The sequence below is a fragment of the Lepidochelys olivacea genome (genome assembly GCF_965140295.1).
Source record: "Lepidochelys olivacea isolate rLepOli2 genome assembly, chromosome: 8".
Taxonomy (NCBI): domain Eukaryota; kingdom Metazoa; phylum Chordata; order Testudines; family Cheloniidae; genus Lepidochelys; species Lepidochelys olivacea.
The window spans coordinates 105,625,143-105,644,277 of NC_140418.1; the positions used below are offsets into that span (position 1 = coordinate 105,625,143).

At 71.9% G+C, this 19,135-nt stretch overlaps 1 protein-coding gene across 1 annotated transcript in view; it reads left to right on the top strand.

The window, feature by feature from the left end:
• The window catches only part of PTCH2 (patched 2), a 58,911-nt gene extending 40,498 nt beyond the window's left edge, over positions 1 to 18,413 (top strand). Inside the window, exons 15-24 of the mRNA XM_084637860.1 lie at positions 97 to 409; positions 3,603 to 3,745; positions 5,205 to 5,385; positions 5,799 to 6,082; positions 9,470 to 9,607; positions 13,438 to 13,580; positions 14,649 to 14,748; positions 15,217 to 15,483; positions 15,783 to 16,220; positions 18,277 to 18,413. Coding sequence (XP_084493986.1) covers positions 97 to 409; positions 3,603 to 3,745; positions 5,205 to 5,385; positions 5,799 to 6,082; positions 9,470 to 9,607; positions 13,438 to 13,580; positions 14,649 to 14,748; positions 15,217 to 15,483; positions 15,783 to 16,220 — 2,007 coding nt within the window. The 3' untranslated portion in view covers positions 18,277 to 18,413. The remainder of the gene's footprint in view (positions 1 to 96; positions 410 to 3,602; positions 3,746 to 5,204; positions 5,386 to 5,798; positions 6,083 to 9,469; positions 9,608 to 13,437; positions 13,581 to 14,648; positions 14,749 to 15,216; positions 15,484 to 15,782; positions 16,221 to 18,276) is intronic.
• The last annotated feature ends 722 nt before the right edge of the window (positions 18,414 to 19,135 follow it).

Consider the following 19,135-nt stretch of genomic DNA (forward strand, 5'->3'; position numbering starts at 1 on the left):
CCTGTGCGGCAGGGCAGGGGGCGGGGGGTCTGTGCCGGGGTGGCTCCGGCCTGCCCACGGGGGTGCCCGGCACAGACTGACAGGCTCCCCCCCCAGGGCATCGTGGTGCTGCTGTTCCTGGCGCTGCTGGGCCTCACCCTGTATGGCACCACGCTGGTGCACGACGGGCTGTACCTGACGGACATCGTGCCGCGGGGCACCAAGGAGCATGCCTTCATCGCCACCCAGGCCAAGTACTTCTCCTTCTACCACGTCTTCATCGCCACCCAGGGCGGCTTCCACTACCCCAGCTCGCAGGAGGCGTTGTACGGCCTGCACCGGGCCCTGGGCGGCCTCCCGCACGTGGTGCGCGACCGCGCCCGCCAGCCGCCCAAGATGTGGCTGCACTACTTCCAGGACTGGCTGCGAGGTGAGGGCCCGCCTGCCCGCCTGCCCCTGTGCCAGCCTCCGCCTGCCCTGCCTGCCCTGCCTGCCCCTGTGCCAGCCTCCGCCTGCCCTCGCCTGCCCGGCTGGCCCCCGCCTGCCCGCCTGCCCCTGTGCCAGCCTCCGCCTGCCCCTGTGCCAGCCTCCGCCTGCCCGCCTGCCCCTGTGCCAGCCTCCGCCTGCCCCTGTGCCAGCCTCCGCCTGCGCGCCTGCCCCTGTGCCAGCCTCCGCCTGCCCCTGTGCCAGCCTCCGCCTGCCCGCCTGCCCCTGTGCCAGCCTCCGCCTGCCCGTGCCAGCCTCCGCCTGCCCGCCTGCCCCTGAGCCAGCCTCCGCCTGCCCCTGTGCCAGCCTCCGCCTGCCCGCCTGCCCCTGTGCCAGCCTCCGCCTGCCCCTGTGCCAGCCTCCGCCTGCCCCGCCTGCCCCTGTGCCAGCCTCCGCCTGCCCCTGTGCCAGCCTCCGCCTGCCCGCCTGCCCCTGTGCCAGCCTCCGCCTGCCCCTGTGCCAGCCTCCGCCTGCCCTCGCCTGCCCGGCTGGCCCCCGCCTGCCCTGCCTGCCCCTGTGCCAGCCTCCGCCTGCCCCTGTGCCAGCCTCCGCCTGCCCTGCCTGCCCTGCCTGCCTCTGTGCCAGCCTCCGCCTGCCCTGCCTGCCCTGCCTGCCCCTGTGCCAGCCTCCGCCTGCCCCTGTGCCAGCCTCCGCCTGCCCGCCTGCCCCTGTGCCAGCCTCCGCCTGCCCCTGTGCCAGCCTCCGCCTGCCCCGCCTGCCCTGCCTGCCCCTGTGCCAGCCTCCGCCTGCCCTCGCCTGCCCGGCTGGCCCCCGCCTGCCCTGCCTGCCCCTGTGCCAGCCTCCGCCTGCCCCTGTGCCAGCCCCTGTGCCAGCCTCCGCCTGCCCCTGTGCCAGCCTCCGCCTGCCCTGCCTGCCCTGCCTGCCCCTGTGCCAGCCTCCGCCTGCCCTCGCCTGCCCGGCTGGCCCCCGCCTGCCCGGCCTGGCCCTGTGCCAGCCTCCGCCTGCCCCTGTGCCAGCCCCTGTGCCAGCCTCCGCCTGCCCCTGTGCCAGCCTCCGCCTGCCCTGCCTGCCCTGCCTGCCCCTGTGCCAGCCTCCGCCTGCCCCTGTGCCAGCCTCCGCCTGCCCGCCTGGCCCCCGCCTGCCCCTGTGCCAGCCCCTGTGCCAGCCCCCGCCTGCCCCTGTGCCAGCCTCCGCCTGCCCTGCCTGCCCCTGTGCCAGCCTCCGCCTGCCCGCATGCCCCTGCGCCAGCCTCCGCCTGCCCCTGTGCCAGCCTCCGCCTGCCCTGCCTGCCCTGCCTGCCCCTGTGCCAGCCTCCGCCTGCCCTCGCCTGCCCGGCTGGCCCCCGCCTGCCTGCCTGCCCCTGTGCCAGCCTCCGCCTGCCCCTGTGCCAGCCTCCGCCTGGCCCCCGCCTGCCCCTGTGCCAGCCCCTGTGCCAGCCTCCGCCTGCCCTGCCTGCCCCTGTGCCAGCCTCCGCCTGCCTCTGTGCCAGCCCCTGTGCCAGCCTCCGCCTGCCCCTGTGCCAGCCTCCGCCTTCCCTGCCTGCCCCTGTGCCAGCCTCCGCCTGCCCTGCCTGCCCTGCCTGCCCCTGTGCCAGCCTCCGCCTGCCCTGCCTGCCCCTGTGCCAGCCTCCGCCTGCCCTCGCCTGCCCGGCTGGCTCCCGCCTGCCCTGCCTGCCCCTGTGCCAGCCTCCGCCTGCCCTCGCCTGCCCGGCTGGCCCCCACCTGCCCTGCCTGCCCCTGTGCCAGCCTCCGCCTGCCCTGCCTGCCCCTGTGCCAGCCTCCGCCTGCCCTCGCCTGCCCGGCTGGCCCCCGCCTGCCCTGCCTGCCCCTGTGCCAGCCTCCGCCTGCCCTCGCCTGCCCGGCTGGCCCCCGCCTGCCCTGCCTGCCCCTGTGCCAGCCTCCGCCTGCCCTGCCTGCCCTGCCTGCCCCTGTGCCAGCCTCCGCCTGCCCTCGCCTGCCCGGCTGGCCCCCGCCTGCCCTGCCTGCCCCTGTGCCAGCCTCCGCCTGCCCGGCTGGCCCCCGCCTGCCCTGCCTGCCCCTGTGCCAGCCTCCGCCTGCCCTGCCTGCCCTGTCTGCCCCTGTGCCAGCCTCCGCCTGCCCTCGCCTGCCCGGCTGGCACCCGCCTGCCCTGCCTGCCCCTGTGCCAGCCTCCGCCTGCCCTCGCCTGCCCGGCTGGCCCCCACCTGCCCTGCCTGCCCCTGTGCCAGCCTCTGCCTGCCCCCACCTGCCCTGCCTGCTCCTGTGCCAGCCTCCGCCTGCCCCCGCCTGCCCTGTGTGCCCCCTGCCTGCCCCCGCCTGCCCTGCCTGCCCCTGTGCCAGCCTCCGCCTGCCCTGCCTGCCCTGTGTGCCCCCTGCCGGCCTCTGCCTGCACCTGCCTGGGCCTCTGGCTCCCGCCTACCCTGCTAGCCCCCGCCTGCCCTGTGTGCCCCCTGCCAGCCTCCGCCTGCACCCACCTGCCTTGTGTGCCCGCTGCCAGCCTCTGCCTGCCCCCGCCTGACCCTCTGGCTCCCGCCTACCCTGCTAGCCTCCGCCTGCCTTGTGTGCTCCTGCTGGCCTCCACTGGCCCCCGCCTGCCCTGCATGCCCCTGCCGGCCTCCATGTGCCCTCACTGGCCTCCACCTGCGCCCGTCTGCCCTGCGTGTCCCTGCCAACCTCCCTCTGTCCCTGTCCGCCCCGCCAGCCCCTCTCTGCATTGCCGGCCTCACCTGCAGATGAGCTGGAGACGGGAAACGAGAGCATCAGGAGGGGGCACCCAGAGCAGGGCCAGCCCCTGGGCTTGGTGGGGTCCTGCTGCCGACCTATGGGTTTGGATAACCTGTCCCCGCGTGTCTCTAAATCTGGGGTGGCAGCCATGGTACCTGCAGGTGGGCTGCCACGCACCCACGCCTGGGCTGGCACACCAGAGTTCTGTCCCCGTGGCCCGCATGCACACGGGCCCACCCGTCCCAGGCCCGCTCTGCCCTGCTGCGGCCATGGCTCTGGGCAGCACTCGCTCAGGTTACGGAGCAGTAGCAGGGGGTGGGCATGGAGGTGCCCAGGGGCCAGCTCAGCCAGACAGGACGGCAGCCCCGCCCCGAGGGCACTGCCCATCCGGCTTCGCTGGCCCGTGGCTGGGAAGGGCCGTGCAGCGTGGGGAGGTCTCCCTCCGTCCCTGTAAGCCCTGCACTCTGTCCCCAGGCCTGCAGGCCGCCTTCGACAAGGAGTGGCAGGCCGGGCGCATCACCCGTGACAGCTACCGGAATGGCTCCGAGGACGGTGCACTGGCCTACAAGCTGCTCATCCAGACGGGCAACAAAAAGGAGCCGTTCAACTACAATCAGGTGAGCCGGCCCGTGCCCGGCCCCACCCAAGAGCCTGGCGTGGCCCTGAACTCGCCTCTGAGCCGGCCTGGCCGCAGCTCACCCCGTGCCCGCCCCCCCGCCCCCGAGAGCCTGGCGTGACCCTGAACTCGCCTCTGAGCCGGCCTGGCCGCAGCTCACCCCGTGCCCGGCCCCGCCCAAGAGCCTGGCGTGGCCCTGAACTCGCCTCTGAGCCGGCCTGGCCGCAGCGCACCCCGTGCCCGGCCTCGCCAAGAGCCTGGCGTGGCCCTGAACTCGCCTCTGAGCCGGCCTGGCCGCAGCTCACCCCGTGCCCGGCCCCCCGCCCCCGAGAGCCTGGCGTGGCCCTGAACTCGCCTCTGAGCCGGCCTGGCCGCAGCGCACCCCGTGCCCGGCCCCCCCCCGAGAGCCTGGCGTGGCCCTGAACTCGCCTCTGAGCCGGCCTGGCCGCAGCTTACCCCGTGCCCGGCCCCGCCCAAGAGCCTGGCGTGGCCCTGAACTCGCCTCTGAGCCGGCCTGGCCGCAGCGCACCCCGTGCCCGGCCTCGCCAAGAGCCTGGCGTGGCCCTGAACTCGCCTCTGAGCTGGCCTGGCCGCAGCGCACCCCGTGCCCGGCCTCGCCAAGAGCCTGGCGTGGCCCTGAACTCGCCTCTGAGCCGGCCTGGCCGCAGCGCACCCCGTGCCTGGCCCCCCCCCGAGAGCCTGGTGTGGCCCTGAACTCGCCTCTGAGCCGGCCTGGCCGCAGCTTACCCCGTGCCCGGCCCCGCCCAAGAGCCTGGCGTGGCCCTGAACTCGCCTCTGAGCTGGCCTGGCCGCAGCTCACCCCGTGCCCGCCCCCCCCTCCCCCCGAGAGCCTGGCGTGGCCCTGAACTCGCCTCTGAGCCGGCCTGGCCGCAGCTCACCCCGTGCCCGCCCCCCCCTCCCCCCGAGAGCCTGGCGTGGCCCTGAACTCGCCTCTGAGCCGGCCTGGCCGCAGCTCACCCCGTGCCCGCCCCCCCTCCCCCCGAGAGCCTGGTGTGGCCCTGAACTCGCCTCTGAGCCGGCCTGGCCGCAGCTCACCCCGTGCCCGCCCCCCCCCCCGAGAGCCTGGCGTGGCCCTGAACTCGCCTCTGAGCCAGCCTGGCCGCAGCGCACCCCGTGCCCGGCCTCGCCAAGAGCCTGGCGTGGCCCTGAACTCGCCTCTGAGCCGGCCTGGCCGCAGCGCACCCCGTGCCCGGCCTCGCCGAGAGCCTGGCGTGGCCCTGAACTCGCCTCTGAGCCGGCCTGGCCGCAGCTCACCCCGTGCCCGGCCCCCCCCCCCCCCCCCGAGAGCCTGGCGTGGCCCTGAACTCGCCTCTGAGCCGGCCTGGCCGCAGCTCACCCCATGCCCCCCCCCGCCCCCCCCCGAGAGCCTGGCATGGCCCTGAACTCGCCTCTGAGCCGGCCTGGCCGCAGCTCACCCTGTGCCCGTCTGCTCCCCGCAGCTCACTACGCGCCGGCTGGTGGACGAGAACGGCATCATCCCCCCGGAGACCTTCTACATCTGCCTGACCGTGTGGGTGAGCAACGACCCGCTGGGCGTCGCCGCCTCCCATGCCAACTTCTACCCCCCGCCGCCCGAGTGGATGCACGACAAGTACGACGCCACCGGCGAGAACCTGCGAAGTGAGTGTGGCCGCAGGCACGCCTGGGCACCCGTGGGCACATGGAGGCTGGGCACGCTCCAGTGCACCACGCAAGGTCCTGCCAGGCACCCCCCCTCCGCCAGCGCCCCACACGGGGTCCTGCCAGATACCCCCCACATGCCACACAGGGTCCAGGCAGACACCCCCCACACGCCATGCAGGATCCGGCCAGGCACACCCCGCCATGCCAGCGCCCCACACGGGGTCCTGCCGGGCACGCCCTCAAGCCTCACACAGGGTGCAGCCGGGCACCTCCCCCATGCCAGCTGTGCTGAGCGACCTGTTCCAGAGTTGCCCCCCATCTGGGCTGGCGTGGGAGGAGGAAGGGGGCAGTGTCGGGGGTCGGGGGCCGTGGCATCCCCCTGCCTGACCCGCGCTGCCCCCTCCCCCCAGTCCCCGCAGCCCAGCCCCTGGAGTTCGCCCAGTTCCCCTTCTACCTGAGCGGCCTGCGCCAGACCGCGGACTTCGTGGAGGCCATCGAGAGCGTGCGGGCCGTGTGCGAGGAGGCGGCCCGGGAGCGCGGCGTGGCCAGCTACCCCAGCGGCTACCCCTTCCTCTTCTGGGAGCAGTACATCGGCCTGCGCCACTGGTTCCTGCTGGCCGTCAGCATCGTGCTGGCCTGCACCTTCCTGGTGTGTGCCCTGCTGCTGCTCAACCCCTGGACCGCCGGCATCATCGTGAGTACGCCCAGACGCCACGGGGATGGGCACGGGGTGGGGAGCACCACGGGGTGGGATCCAGACGCCGCCCAGCCCCCCGGGATCTCCAGGACCCCACAGCCAGCACATCCCCTGCCCTCTGGCCCATCAGCCTTTCCCACTGGCCCTGCAGCTGTCACTCGAGACCTCACCTGGGGCACCTTGTTCGCGGGTGGACCCCCAGCCCCCAGGTGCCCCCGAGCGCCCACAGGGGCTGGAGCACAGTCCAGTGCCTCCCGAGTGTCTCCAGGGGGTGACCGGGAGCTCCCGACACCAGGGTGGAGAACGGACCAGGACGGGCTGGCCTGGCCTGGCTTCCGCCCCCTGGCACCAGTGCTCTCCCAGCCTGGGGGCCCCTGGCATCGCCCCCTCCCTCCCCTCCCGCCAGGGCAGGTGCTCTCAGGCCCTGACCCTGCAGGCGGTTCTGCTGCCCCGAGTGCTGACCCCTGGGCTCCAGGTGAGCGGATCCAATTGGTGGTGGTGGGGGGGGGGTTCGTTCCAAATACCCCCCGCCCAACCTGGCGCCCCAGACCAGCCCCCCGGTTGAGGTAGGCCCTCCCCATCGGCATGTCCCTTCACACGCCCATGGTGCCCCTTCCCAGGGCGGCTGGGCAAAGCGTCTGTAATTGGTATCATTCACAGCAATAGGGCACCCATCACCCTGGCATCTGGGCTCTTGTGTGGGGCAGAGTGGGTGGCTGCCATGGGGCAGTGCAGTGGGGCAGACAGGAAGGTGCAGAGTGCTGCAGCAGGTGCAGTGAGGCAGGTCAGTGGATTGGATGCAGGGGGGCAGCGCCGTGGGGCGGATGCAGTGGGGCAGTGCAATGGAGCGGATGCAGTGGGGCAGGTGCGTGGGGCAGCGCTGTGGGGTGGATGCAGTGGGGCAGGGCCGTGGAATGGATGCAGTGGGGCAGCGCCGTGGGGTGGATGCAGTGGGGAAGTGCAATGGAGCGGATGCAGTGGGGCAGGGCCGTGGGGCAGTGCAGTGGAGGGGATGCAGTGGGGCAGGGCCGTGGGGTGGATGCAGTGGGGCAGTGCAATGGAGCAGATGCAGTGGGGCAGGGCTGTGGGACAGTGCAGTGGAGCGGATGTAGTGGGGCAGGGCCGTGGGGTGGATGCAGTGGGGCAGGGCCATGGGGCGGATGCAGTGGGGCAGGGCCGTGGGGCAGTGCAGTGTAGCGGATGCAGTGGGGCAGGGCCATGGGGCAGCGCCATGGGTGGATGCAGTCTGTCTGGCAATGGAGCGGATGCAGTGGGGCAGGGCCGTGGGGCAGCGCCATGGGGCGGATGCAGTCTGTCTGGCAATGGAGCGGATGCAGTGGGGCAGGGCAGTGGGGCGGATGCAGTGGGGCAGGGCCGTGGGGCAGCGCCGTGGGGCGGATGCAGTGGGGCAGTGCAATGGAGCGGATGCAGTGGGGCAGGGCAGTGGGGCTGCGCTGTGGGGTGGAAGCAGTGGGGCAGCGCCGTGGGGCGGATGCAGTGGGGAAGTGCAATGGAGCGGATGCAGTGGGGCAGGGCAGTGGGGCAGCGCTGTGGGGTGGATGCAGTGGGGCAGGGCAGTGGAGCGGATGCAGTGGGGCAGGGCAGTGGGGCAGCGCTGTGGAGTGGATGCAGTGGGGCAGCGCCATGGAGCGGATGCAGTGGGGCAGTGCAATGGAGCGGATGCAGTGGGGCAGGGCAGTGGGGCAGCGCTGTGGGGTGGATGCAGTGGGGCAGGGCAGTGGAGCGGATGCAGTGGGGCAGCGCCATTGAGCGGATGCAGTGGGGCAGGGCCATGGGGCAGCGCTGTGGGGTGGATGCAGTGGGGCAGGGCAGTGGAGCGGATGCAGTGGGGCAGCGCCATGGAGCGGATGCAGTGGGGCAGGGCCGTGGGGTGGATGCAGTGGGGCAGCGCCATGGAGCGGATGCAGTGGGGCAGCGCCGTGGAGCGGATGCAGTGGGGCAGCGCCATGGAGCGGATGCAGTGGGGCAGCGCCGTGGGGCGGATGCAGTGGGGCAGCGCCGTGGGGCGGATGCAGTGGGGCAGGGCCGTGGGGCAGCGCTGTGGGGTGGATGCAGTGGGGCAGTGCAGTGGAGCGGATGCAGTGGGGCAGGGCAGTGGGGCAGCGCTGTGGGGTGGATGCAGTGGGGCAGTGCAGTGGAGCGGATGCAGTGGGGCAGGGCAGTGGGGCAGCGCTGTGGGGTGGATGCAGTGGGGCAGGGCAGTGGAGCGGATGCAGTGGGGCAGCGCCATGGAGCGGATGCAGTGGGGCAGGGCCGTGGGGCAGCGCTGTGGGGTGGATGCAGTGGGGCAGCGCCATGGAGCGGATGCAGTGGGGCAGGGCAGTGGGGCAGCGCTGTGGAGCGGATGCAGTGGGGCAGCGCCATGGAGCGGATGCAGTGGGGCAGGGCCGTGGGGTGGATGCAGTGGGGCAGGGCCGTGGAGCGGATGCAGTGGGGCAGCGCCGTGGAGCGGATGCAGTGGGGCAGCGCCGTGGAGCGGATGCAGTGGGGCAGCGCCATGGAGCGGATGCAGTGGGGCAGGGCCGTGGGGCAGCGCTGTGGGGTGGATGCAGTGGGGCAGTGCCATGGAGCGGATGCAGTGGGGCAGGGCCGTGGGGCAGCGCTGTGGGGTGGATGCAGTGGGGCAGCGCCGTGGGGCGGATGCAGTGGGGCAGGGCCGTGGGGCAGCGCTGTGGGGTGGATGCAGTGGGGCAGTGCAGTGGAGCGGATGCAGTGGGGCAGGGCAGTGGGGCAGCGCTGTGGGGTGGATGCAGTGGGGCAGTGCAGTGGAGCGGATGCAGTGGGGCAGGGCAGTGGGGCAGCGCTGTGGGGTGGATGCAGTGGGGCAGGGCAGTGGAGCGGATGCAGTGGGGCAGCGCCATGGAGCGGATGCAGTGGGGCAGGGCCGTGGGGCAGCGCTGTGGGGTGGATGCAGTGGGGCAGCGCCATGGAGCGGATGCAGTGGGGCAGGACAGTGGGGCAGCGCTGTGGAGCGGATGCAGTGGGGCAGCGCCATGGAGCGGATGCAGTGGGGCAGGGCCGTGGAGTGGATGCAGTGGGGCAGGGCCGTGGGGTGGATGCAGTGGGGCAGCGCCGTGGAGCGGATGCAGTGGGGCAGCGCCGTGGGGCGGATGCAGTGGGGCAGCGCCATGGAGCGGATGCAGTGGGGCAGGGCCGTGGGGCAGCGCTGTGGGGTGGATGCAGTGGGGCAGTGCCATGGAGCGGATGCAGTGGGGCAGGGCCGTGGGGCAGCGCTGTGGGGTGGATGCAGTGGGGCAGGGCAGTGGAGCGGATGCAGTGGGGCAGCGCCGTGGGGCGGATGCAGTGGGGCAGGGCCGTGGGGCGGGCCCTGCTCTCTGAGTGACTCTCCCCCGTGCCCGGCAGGTGGCCGTGCTGGCCATGATGACGGTGGAACTCTTCGGGATCATGGGGCTGATGGGCATCAAGCTGAGCGCCATCCCGGCCGTGATCCTCATCGCCTCGGTGGGCATCGGCGTCGAGTTCACCGTCCACGTGGCCCTGGTGAGTCGGTGCCGCTCGCCCACGGGAGGGCAGAGCCTGGGCCAGCAGGGCTAGGCCCCCTGGGGGGAGCTGAGCCACCACCCCCAGCTCAGCCCCACAAGGTGGGGGGAAGCCCATTTGGGCCAGGGCAGCCCCTGTTCTGGCAGCGCCCCCCACTGAGCACCGTCCCCCTGAGCCCCCCAACCTGGGGGTGTCCAGCCACCCCAGGTCCCAGTGGGAGGGGCAGGGGCAGTCTGTCCATCCGCAGGGGGGAGGGGCAGGGGCAGTCTGTCCGTCCGGCCACAGGGGGGAGGGGCAGGGTGAGTCTGTCCAGCTGGCCCTGGGAGGGGTTGGGGAGGGGCAGGGTCAGTCCGTCCTGCCCCAGGGGGAGGAGCAGGGTCAGTCTGTCCGTCCGGCCCCAGGGGAGAGGGGCAGGGTCGGTCAGTCTGTCCGGCCCCGGGGGAGGGGCAGGGGCAGTCTGGCTGGCTTGCCCTGGGAGGGGCTGGAGAGGGGCAGGGTCAGTCAGTCTGTCCGGCCCCAGGGGGAGGAGCAGGGGCAGTCTGTCCGTCCGCAGGGGGGAAGGGCAGGGGCAGTCTGTCCGTCCGGCCCCAGGGGGGTGGGGCAGGGGCAGTCTGTCCGTCCGGCCCCAGGGGGGAGGAGCAGGGTCAGTCTGTCCGGCCCCAGGGGGGAGGAGCAGGGTCAGTCCATCCGGCCCCAGGGGGAGGAGCAGGGGCAGTCTGTCCGTCCGACCCCAGGGGGGTGGGGCAGGGGCAGTCTGTCCGTCCGGCCCCAGGGGGAGGGGCAGGGTTAGTCTGTCCGGCTGGCCCTGGGAGGGACTGGGGAGGGGCAGGGTCAGTCTGTCCGGCCCCAGGGGGGAGGAGCAGGGTCAGTCCGTCCGGCCCCAGGGGGAGGGGCAGGGTCAGTCTGTCCAGCTGGCCCTGGGAGGGGTTGGGGAGGGGCAGGGGCAGTCTGTCCGTCCGGCCCCAGGGGGAGGAGCAGGGTCAGTCTGTCCGGCCCCAGGGGGAGGAGCAGGGGCAGTCTGTCCGGCTGGCCCTGGGAGGGACTGGGGAGGGGCAGGGGCAGTCTGTCCGTCCGCAGGGGGGAGGAGCAGGGTCAGTCTGTCCGGCCCCAGGGGGAGGAGCAGGGTCAGTCTGTCCGGCCCCAGGGGGGAGGAGCAGGGGCAGTCTGTCCGTCTGGCCCCAGGGGGGTGGGGCAGGGGCAGTCTGTCCGTCTGGCCCCAGGGGGGAGGGGCAGGGGCAGTCTGTCCGGCCCCAGGGGGGAGGAGCAGGGTCAGTCTGTCCGGCCCCAGGGGGGAGGAGCAGGGTCAGTCAGTCCCCGGCGGGAGGGGCAGGGTCAGTCTGTCCGGCTGGCCCTGGCAGGGGCTGGGGAGGGGCAGGGTCAGTCTGTCTGTCCGGCCCCAGGGGGAGGAGCAGGGTCAGTCTGTCCGGCCCCAGGAGGAGGAGCAGGGTCAGTCTGTCCGGCTGGCCCTGGGAGGGGCTGGGGAGGGGCAGGGTCAGTCTGTCCGGCCCCAGGGGGGAGGAGCAGGGTCTGTCTGTCCGGCCCCAGGGGGAGGGGCAGGGTCAGTCTGTCCAGCTGGCCCTGGGAGGGGTTGGGGAGGGGCAGGGGCAGTCTGTCCGTCCGGCCCCAGGGGGAGGAGCAGGGTCAGTCTGTCCGGCCCCAGGGGGAGGAGCAGGGGCAGTCTGTCCGGCTGGCCCTGGGAGGGACTGGGGAGGGGCAGGGGCAGTCTGTCCGTCCGCAGGGGGGAGGGGCAGGGGCAGTCTGTCCGTCCGGCCCCAGGGGGGTGGGGCAGGGGCAGTCTGTCCGTCTGGCCCCAGGGGGGAGGGGCAGGGGCAGTCTGTCCGGCCCCAGGGGGGAGGAGCAGGGTCAGTCTGTCCGGCCCCAGGGGGGAGGAGCAGGGTCAGTCAGTCCCCGGCGGGAGGGGCAGGGTCAGTCTGTCCGGCTGGCCCTGGCAGGGGCTGGGGAGGGGCAGGGTCAGTCTGTCTGTCCGGCCCCAGGGGGAGGAGCAGGGTCAGTCTGTCCGGCCCCAGGAGGAGGAGCAGGGTCAGTCTGTCCGGCTGGCCCTGGGAGGGGCTGGGGAGGGACAGGGTCAGTCTGTCCTGCCCCAGGGGGGAGGGGCAGGGGCAGTCTGTCCGGCTGGCCGTGGGAGGGGCTGGGGAGGGGCAGGGGCAGTCTGTCTGTCCGGCCCCAGGGGGAGGAGCAGAGTCAGTCCGTCCGGCCCCAGGGGGAGGGGCAGAGTCAGTCCGTCCGGCCCCAGGGGGAGGGGCAGGGTCAGTCAGTCCCCGGCGGGAGGGGCAGGGTCAGTCTGTCTGTCCGGCCCCAGGGGGAGGAGCAGGGTCAGTCCGTCCGGCCCCAGGGGGAGGAGCAGGGTCAGTCCGTCCGGCCCCAAGGGGGAGGAGCAGGGTCTGTCTGTCCGGCCCCAGGAGGAGGAGCAGGGTCAGTCTGTCCGGCTGGCCCTGGGAGGGGCTGGGGAGGGACAGGGTCAGTCCGTCCGGCCCCAAGGGGGAGGAGCAGGGTCTGTCTGTCCGGCCCCAGGAGGAGGAGCAGGGTCAGTCTGTCCGGCTGGCCGTGGGAGGGGCTGGGGAGGGGCAGGGGCAGTCTGTCTGTCCGGCCCCAGGGGGAGGAGCAGAGTCAGTCCGTCCGGCCCCAGGGGGAGGGGCAGGGTCAGTCAGTCCCCGGCGGGAGGGGCAGGGTCAGTCTGTCCGGCTGGCCCTGGCAGGGGCTGGGGAGGGGCAGGGTCAGTCTGTCTGTCCGGCCCCAGGGGGAGGAGCAGGGTCAGTCTGTCCGGCCCCAGGGGGAGGGGCAGAGTCAGTCCGTCCGGCCCCAGGGGGAGGGGCAGGGTCAGTCAGTCCCCGGCGGGAGGGGCAGGGTCAGTCTGTCCGGCTGGCCCTGGCAGGGGCTGGGGAGGGGCAGGGTCAGTCTGTCTGTCCGGCCCCAGGGGGAGGAGCAGGGTCAGTCTGTCCGGCCCCAGGGGGAGGAGCAGGGTCTGTCTGTCCGGCCCCAGGAGGAGGAGCAGGGTCAGTCTGTCCGGCTGGCCCTGGGAGGGGCTGGGGAGGGACAGGGTCAGTCCGTCCGTCCCCAAGGGGGAGGAGCAGGGTCAGTCAGTCCCCGGCGGGAGGGGCAGGGTCAGTCTGTCTGTCCGGCCCCAGGGGGAGGAGCAGGGTCAGTCAGTCCCCGGCGGGAGGGGCAGGGTCAGTCTGTCCGGCTGGCCCTGGCAGGGGCTGGGGAGGGGCAGGGGCAGTCTGTCTGTCCGGCCCCAGGGGGAGGAGCAGGGTCAGTCTGTCCGGCCCCAGGGGGAGGGGCAGGGTCAGTCAGTCCCCGGCGGGAGGGGCAGGGTCAGTCTGTCCGGCTGGCCCTGGCAGGGGCTGGGGAGGGGCAGGGGCAGTCTGTCTGTCCGGCCCCAGGGGGAGGAGCAGGGTCAGTCTGTCCGGCCCCAGGGGGAGGGGCAGGGTCAGTCAGTCCCCGGCGGGAGGGGCAGGGTCAGTCTGTCCGGCTGGCCCTGGCAGGGGCTGGGGAGGGGCAGGGGCAGTCTGTCTGTCCGGCCCCAGGGGGAGGAGCAGAGTCAGTCCGTCCGGCCCCAGGGGGAGGGGCAGGGTCAGTCAGTCCCCGGCGGGAGGGGCAGGGTCAGTCTGTCCGGCTGGCCCTGGCAGGGGCTGGGGAGGGACAGGGTCAGTCTGTCCTGCCCCAGGGGGGAGGGGCAGGGGCAGTCTGTCCGGCTGGCCCTGGCAGGGGCTGGGGAGGGGCAGGGTCAGTCAGTCCCCGGCGGGAGGGGCAGGGTCAGCCCGTCTCCCTGCCCGCCCCGGCCCAGAGCTGAGCCGTTTGTCCTCCCGCAGGGGTTCCTGACGGCCATGGGCAGCCGGACGCTGCGCTCGGCCCTGGCCCTGGAGCACACGCTGGCGCCCGTGCTGGACGGGGCGCTCTCCACGCTGCTGGGCCTGCTTATGCTGGCCGGCTCCGAGTTCGACTTCATCCTGAGGTACCAGCGCGGGGGAGGCCGGAGCGGCTCTTTACTCAGCTCTGGGGGTAGATACAGGGGGCCCGGGGGGGCCCAGGAGTGGGTGTGGGCATGGGCACGTGTGGAAGGTGCCCAGGGATGGGTGTGCATGTGGGTGAGTGTGCAGGGGTGCGTGTGTGTAGGCGAATGTGCCTCGGTGTGTTTGGGGGGGGAGTGTGCAGGGGTGTGGGGTGTGTGCACACGGGTGAGCGTGCAGGGTGCCCGGGGGTGTGTGCGCACACGTGTGTAGGTGAGCGTGCAGGAATGTGTGTGTGGGCAAGCATGCAGGCGTGGGGGCGGATGAGCATGGGGGGGGGTGTGGGCCGGGTGTTGGTGAGTGTTCGGGGGGTGGGCATGGATGAGCATGCGGGGGCGGTGTGGGCATGGGCAAGTGTGCAACAGTGTGTGGGGGTGTGTGCAAGCATTGTGGGGTTCCTGGGGGTGTGGGTGCATGCGGGCGTGTCCGGGGGGGATGTATGGGTGTGCGTGAGCGTGCAGGGGTGTGGGGGGCATGTGCGAGCGTGCAGGGGTTCCTGGGGGTGTAGGTGCATGTGGGCGTGTCCGGGGGGGGATGTATGGGTGTGCATGAGCGTGCAGGGGTGTGGGGGGCATGTGCGAGCGTGCAGGGGTTCCTGGGGGTGTAGGTGCATGTGGGCGTGTCCGGGGGGGGATGTATGGGTGTGCATGAGCGTGCAGGGGTGTGGGGGGCATGTGCGAGCGTGCAGGGGTTCCTGGGGGTGTAGGTGCATGTGGGCGTGTCCGGGGGGGATGTATGGGTGTGCGTGAGCGTGCAGGGATGCATGGGGGCAGCGGTGTTAGGAGGCCAGGCAGAGAGTCTGTGCTAGGGCAGCAGGGCAGGGTGGGGTCATGGGGTGGGGGGCGCAAAGCCCCACTGTGCTGGGTGCTCTACGCCCCCCAGGCCCATTTGCCTCTGCGATGCTCCTACCCTGCCTGTCAGGGCTGAGGGGGTGGGCCCTGTTTGCAGAGCATGCTGGGATGCCCTGTGCCCATGGCGCGGCTGGGTTCCTCTCACCACGTCTCCTCTGCCAGGTATTTCTTTGCCGTGCTCACCGTCCTGACCGTCTTGGGCCTCCTGAATGGCCTGGTGCTGCTGCCCGTCCTGCTGTCGGTCATCGGGCCCCCGGCCGAGGTGAGAGCCCCCCACCCCACACTGAGCCACAGCCCCCCGGCAATGGGGCCTGGCAGGGAGTGGAGCCTAGTGCTTGAAGAGGGGCGTGGCCACCAGGATGCCTGGGTTCATTCCCAAGTCTGCCTCTGCCTTGCTGGGTCCAGCGTCAGATGTGGGGGAGGGGGAAACAGTGGTCTGTGCCTCACACTGGCTCCACCCACACCCACAGGCTCCACCCACAAGCCCATGGGAACTAGAAGTTTCTTGGAGAATGATCAGTGCTGAGGTTAAAGTGACCACCATTAGGTTTCAGAGTTAATGCTTCATTGAGCTGGACCGGGGACACCTCTCCCAAAGCTGCCTCTGTGTAGGCCTGGAGCCCATTCAGAAGGGCCAACCCTGGCTCTGATGGTGCCCCCAGCCCGGTTCCCTGTACCCCCGGGCATCCCATTGCCTTCCCGTCTCACCCTGCGCCCTCCTCTCGCCCAGGTCATCCCGGTGGATAATGGCAGCCGCCTGCCTTCACCAGAGCCCATCCCCCCGCCCATCAGCCATCACGGCTTCTACATGCGGCCGCCCCCAGCCTGGCCTGGCACCTTTGCGGACTCCTCGAACTCGGAGTACTACTCGGAGAGCACCGCGGGCTCGGGGCTGGCCCACGCCCAGCCCTACGACCCCAGCGCCTACATCCTGCCGCCCGCCCCAGCCCGGGTCCTGGTGCAGGCCGGCAAGAATCCCAGCTTCCCCACCATCACGGTGAGTGCAGGCACGGTGCCCATCCGGCTCAGTCCCTGCCAGACAGCGCCAGCCCCACCTGCCCACGGAGCTCTGTCAGGCCGTGCCCCGCCGGGCTCTGGAAGGGAGCGTGTGGTAGGGGTTAGAGCGGGGCGGGGGGTTGCACCCAGGGCTTGGCTGGACGGTCGGTGAGTGCCGGGGAGCGGAGGTAGCTCTTGTCCTGAGGCCCCCCCCGGGGTGTGGACTCTGGCTGCCCCGTTAGCAGCCCCCCCCGCCCCCTTCTTTGCCCACTGGCTCACGGGAGTCTCTGCCCTGCACAGGTGCTGAAAACCTACCCGGAAAACCAGGAGCCGCCGGGGAAGAAGGAGCTACCGAGCACCAACCAGCCCCTGCCTGCCGGCGACCCCCTCCCATTGGCCGGCCTGGATCTCAGGGACTTGCCCCAGCACAGACTGCCCCGGCCCGGCCCCCCCGGAGCCAGGACAGCCCCACCCCGAGCCCCCCGGCCCCTGCGGACTGCCCTCCCCGCCTACAGCGGCAGCTATGCCACGGTGATGGCCACGGCCTCCGTGACGCTGGCCCTGCACCCTCCCCTGCCAGGCTCCCTGCAGGGTTACACCCACGAGAGCTACGAGGACAGCGAGTCGGACTGCCCGGAGGAGCCCGGCCTGCCCGCCTGCAACGCCCACGGCTGGGCCACACCCGAGAGCCGCGCACTACACCCCCCGGGACGGGCAGAGGGCTCCGCGAGGCCCTAGGTGAGCCCGGGGACTGAGCCCTGTGCGAGGGGCTCCTTCGCCCCCCACTGTGCCGGGCAGGGCCAGCGCCCGGCCGCCCCGGGGGTTACTGCCCCTTGGGGTAAACTCCCTGCGCGTTAGCGCCCCCGGGCGCCGCGAGGCAATTTGATGCCAAAGCAGCGGCTGTGTAAGCCCCCCACACACATACACAGATGGTGGCTGTCCGCACGCTCCCAGGGGCTCGCACACTTGTGCCTGCAGACAGGGACACGGTGCACGCCCGCTCGCACACACAGACAGTGTCTGTCCGCACGCTCCCAGGGGGCTCGCACACTTGTGCCTGCAGACAGGGACATGGTGCATACCCGCTAGCACACAGAGACAGTGCATGTCCGCACGCTCCCAGGGGCTCGCACACTTGTGCCCGCAGACAGGGACATGGTGCACACCCGCTCGCACACACAGACGGTGCCTGTCCGCACGCTCCCAGGGGGCTCACACACTTGTGCCTGCAGACAGGGACACGGTGCACGCCCGCTTGCACACACAGTGCCTGTCCGCACGCTCCCAGGGGCTCGCACACTTGTGCCCGCAGACAGGGACACGGTGCACGCCCGCTCGTACACACAGACAGTGCCTGTCCGCACGCACCCAGGGGGCTCGCACACTTGTGCCCGCAGACAGGGACACGGTGCACGCCCGCTCGCACACACCGACAGTGCACGTCCGCATGCTCCCAGGGGGCTCGCACACTTGTGCCCGCAGACAGGGACACGGTGCACGCCCACTCGCACATACAGTGCATGTCCGCACGCTCCCAGGGGCTTGCACACTTGTGCCCGCAGACAGGGACACGGTGCACACCCGCTCGCACACACAGTGCATGTCTGCACGCTCCCAGGGGCTTGCACACTTGTGCCCGCAGACAGGGACATGGTGCACACCCGCTCGCACACACAGTGCATGTCCGCACGCTCCCAGGGGCTCGCACACTTGTGCCCACAGACAGGGACATGGTGCACACCCGCTCGCACACACAGTGCATGTCCGCACGCTCCCAGGGGCTCGCACACTTGTGCCCGCAGACAGGGACATGGTGCACACCCGCTCGCACACACAGTGCATGTCCGCACGCTCCCAGGGGCTCGCACACTTGTGCCCGCAGACAGGGACATGGTGCACACCCGCTCGCACACACAGTGCATGTCCGCACGCTCCCAGGGGCTCGCACACTTGTGCCCGCAGACAGGGACATGGTGCACACCCGCTCGCACACACAGTGCATGTCCGCACGCTCCCAGGGGCTTGCACACTTGTGCCCACAGACATGGACATGGTGCACACCCGCTCGCACACACAGACAGTGCCTGGCCGCACGCTCCCAGGGGCTCGCACACTTGTGCCTGCAGACAGAGACACGGTGCACGCCCGCTCGCACACACCGACAGTGCCTGGCCGCACGGTCCCAGGGGCTCGCACACTTGTGCCCGCAGACAGGGACACGGTGCACGCCCACTCGCACACACAGACGGTGCATGTCCGCACGCTCCCAGGGGGCTCGCACACTTGTGCTCGCAGACAGGGACACGGTGCACACCTGCTTGCACACACAGACAGTGCATGTCCCACGCTCCCAGGGGCTCGCACACTTGTGCCCGCAGACAGGGATGGGTGCACGCCCGCTCGCACACACAGACAGTGCATGTTCGCACGCTCCCAGGGGGCTCGCACACTTGTGCCCGCAGAAAGGGACACGGTGCACGCCCGCTCGCACACACAGACAGTGCATGTCCGCACACTCCCAGGGGCTCGCACACTTGTGCCCGCAGACAGGGACACGGTGCACGCCCGCTCGCACACACAGGCAGTGCATGTCTGTACGTTCCCAGGGGCTCGCACACTTGTGCCCGCAGACAGGGACGTGCGCAGGGTGCACGCCTGCCCACGCCCACGTGTCGACTCCACGGGTGCTCGTGGCGTGTGGGAGGCCCCTGCGGACAGGTGCCTTGGAGAAGCCAGCGGAGCTGTAGCCCTGTTGGGGATCCGGCTCACCCGGCTGGCTTGTGTCTCCGCACAGGTTGCCCCGGGAAGCGCCGTGGTTCCTAGCCCAGGCCTGCCGTGCGGCCGGATCCAGCTCCCCTGCCCAGGGAGCGGGCAGAGCGGAGAGACGTGGTGGGCGCTGGTACCCGTGCATGGATGCCAGCTGAACACTGCGCTGGAGCGAGCTGTTGGACTGGTGACCTGCGCCTGGCGCTGCCAGCAGGGGCAGTGCCCACGGACGGGGGCAGGAGCGGGGCTGCCGCCATCCCTGCATTTGCTGCTATTCCCCAGTGATTAATTATTCTTATTTTATTATTATTGCTCCGCGCTGGGACGGAGATCTGCCCTGACCTCACCTGGCAGCGCCCCAAGCCCCGCAGCAGGTGATGGCTGGGCTGGCGGGGGCTGCTGCCCCGGGCTGGGGGGCACGGCTGAGCCTTTGGGGGAATCGCTGCATCAAGGTTTCTATGCAAGGTGTGTGTGAACGGGCTGGCCCCTCAGCCATTCCCTTTCCCCACTCCCCCCAGCTGTCCCCCACTCCGGTGTTCCCAGGTCAGGTCCCTGCCCAAGTGGGTTGTCCCGGGCCTCTGCACCCCGCACTGGCAGGGGCAGGAAGCCGCCCATTTTGCGTATGCCCTGGGGCTGGGGGCGCTTAGCGGATCCCTTGGACAGGAGCCGGGGCCGTGCCCTGCTGCCCTGCCCCCAGCACTGAGTCATGGGGCTCCCCAGGAGACCGGGGCAGGGAGCAACTGTGTCTGGGGAGAGGCCCAGCAATGCCCCCAACGGGAATGAGATGCCAGCCCCAGTGGGAGACCCGACCCCACCCTGGCCTGGGATGGGAGCGTCGGGGGGAGCGTCCCTTCCCCTGCTGCGGGGGGCTGAGCTCTGGCCCAGGG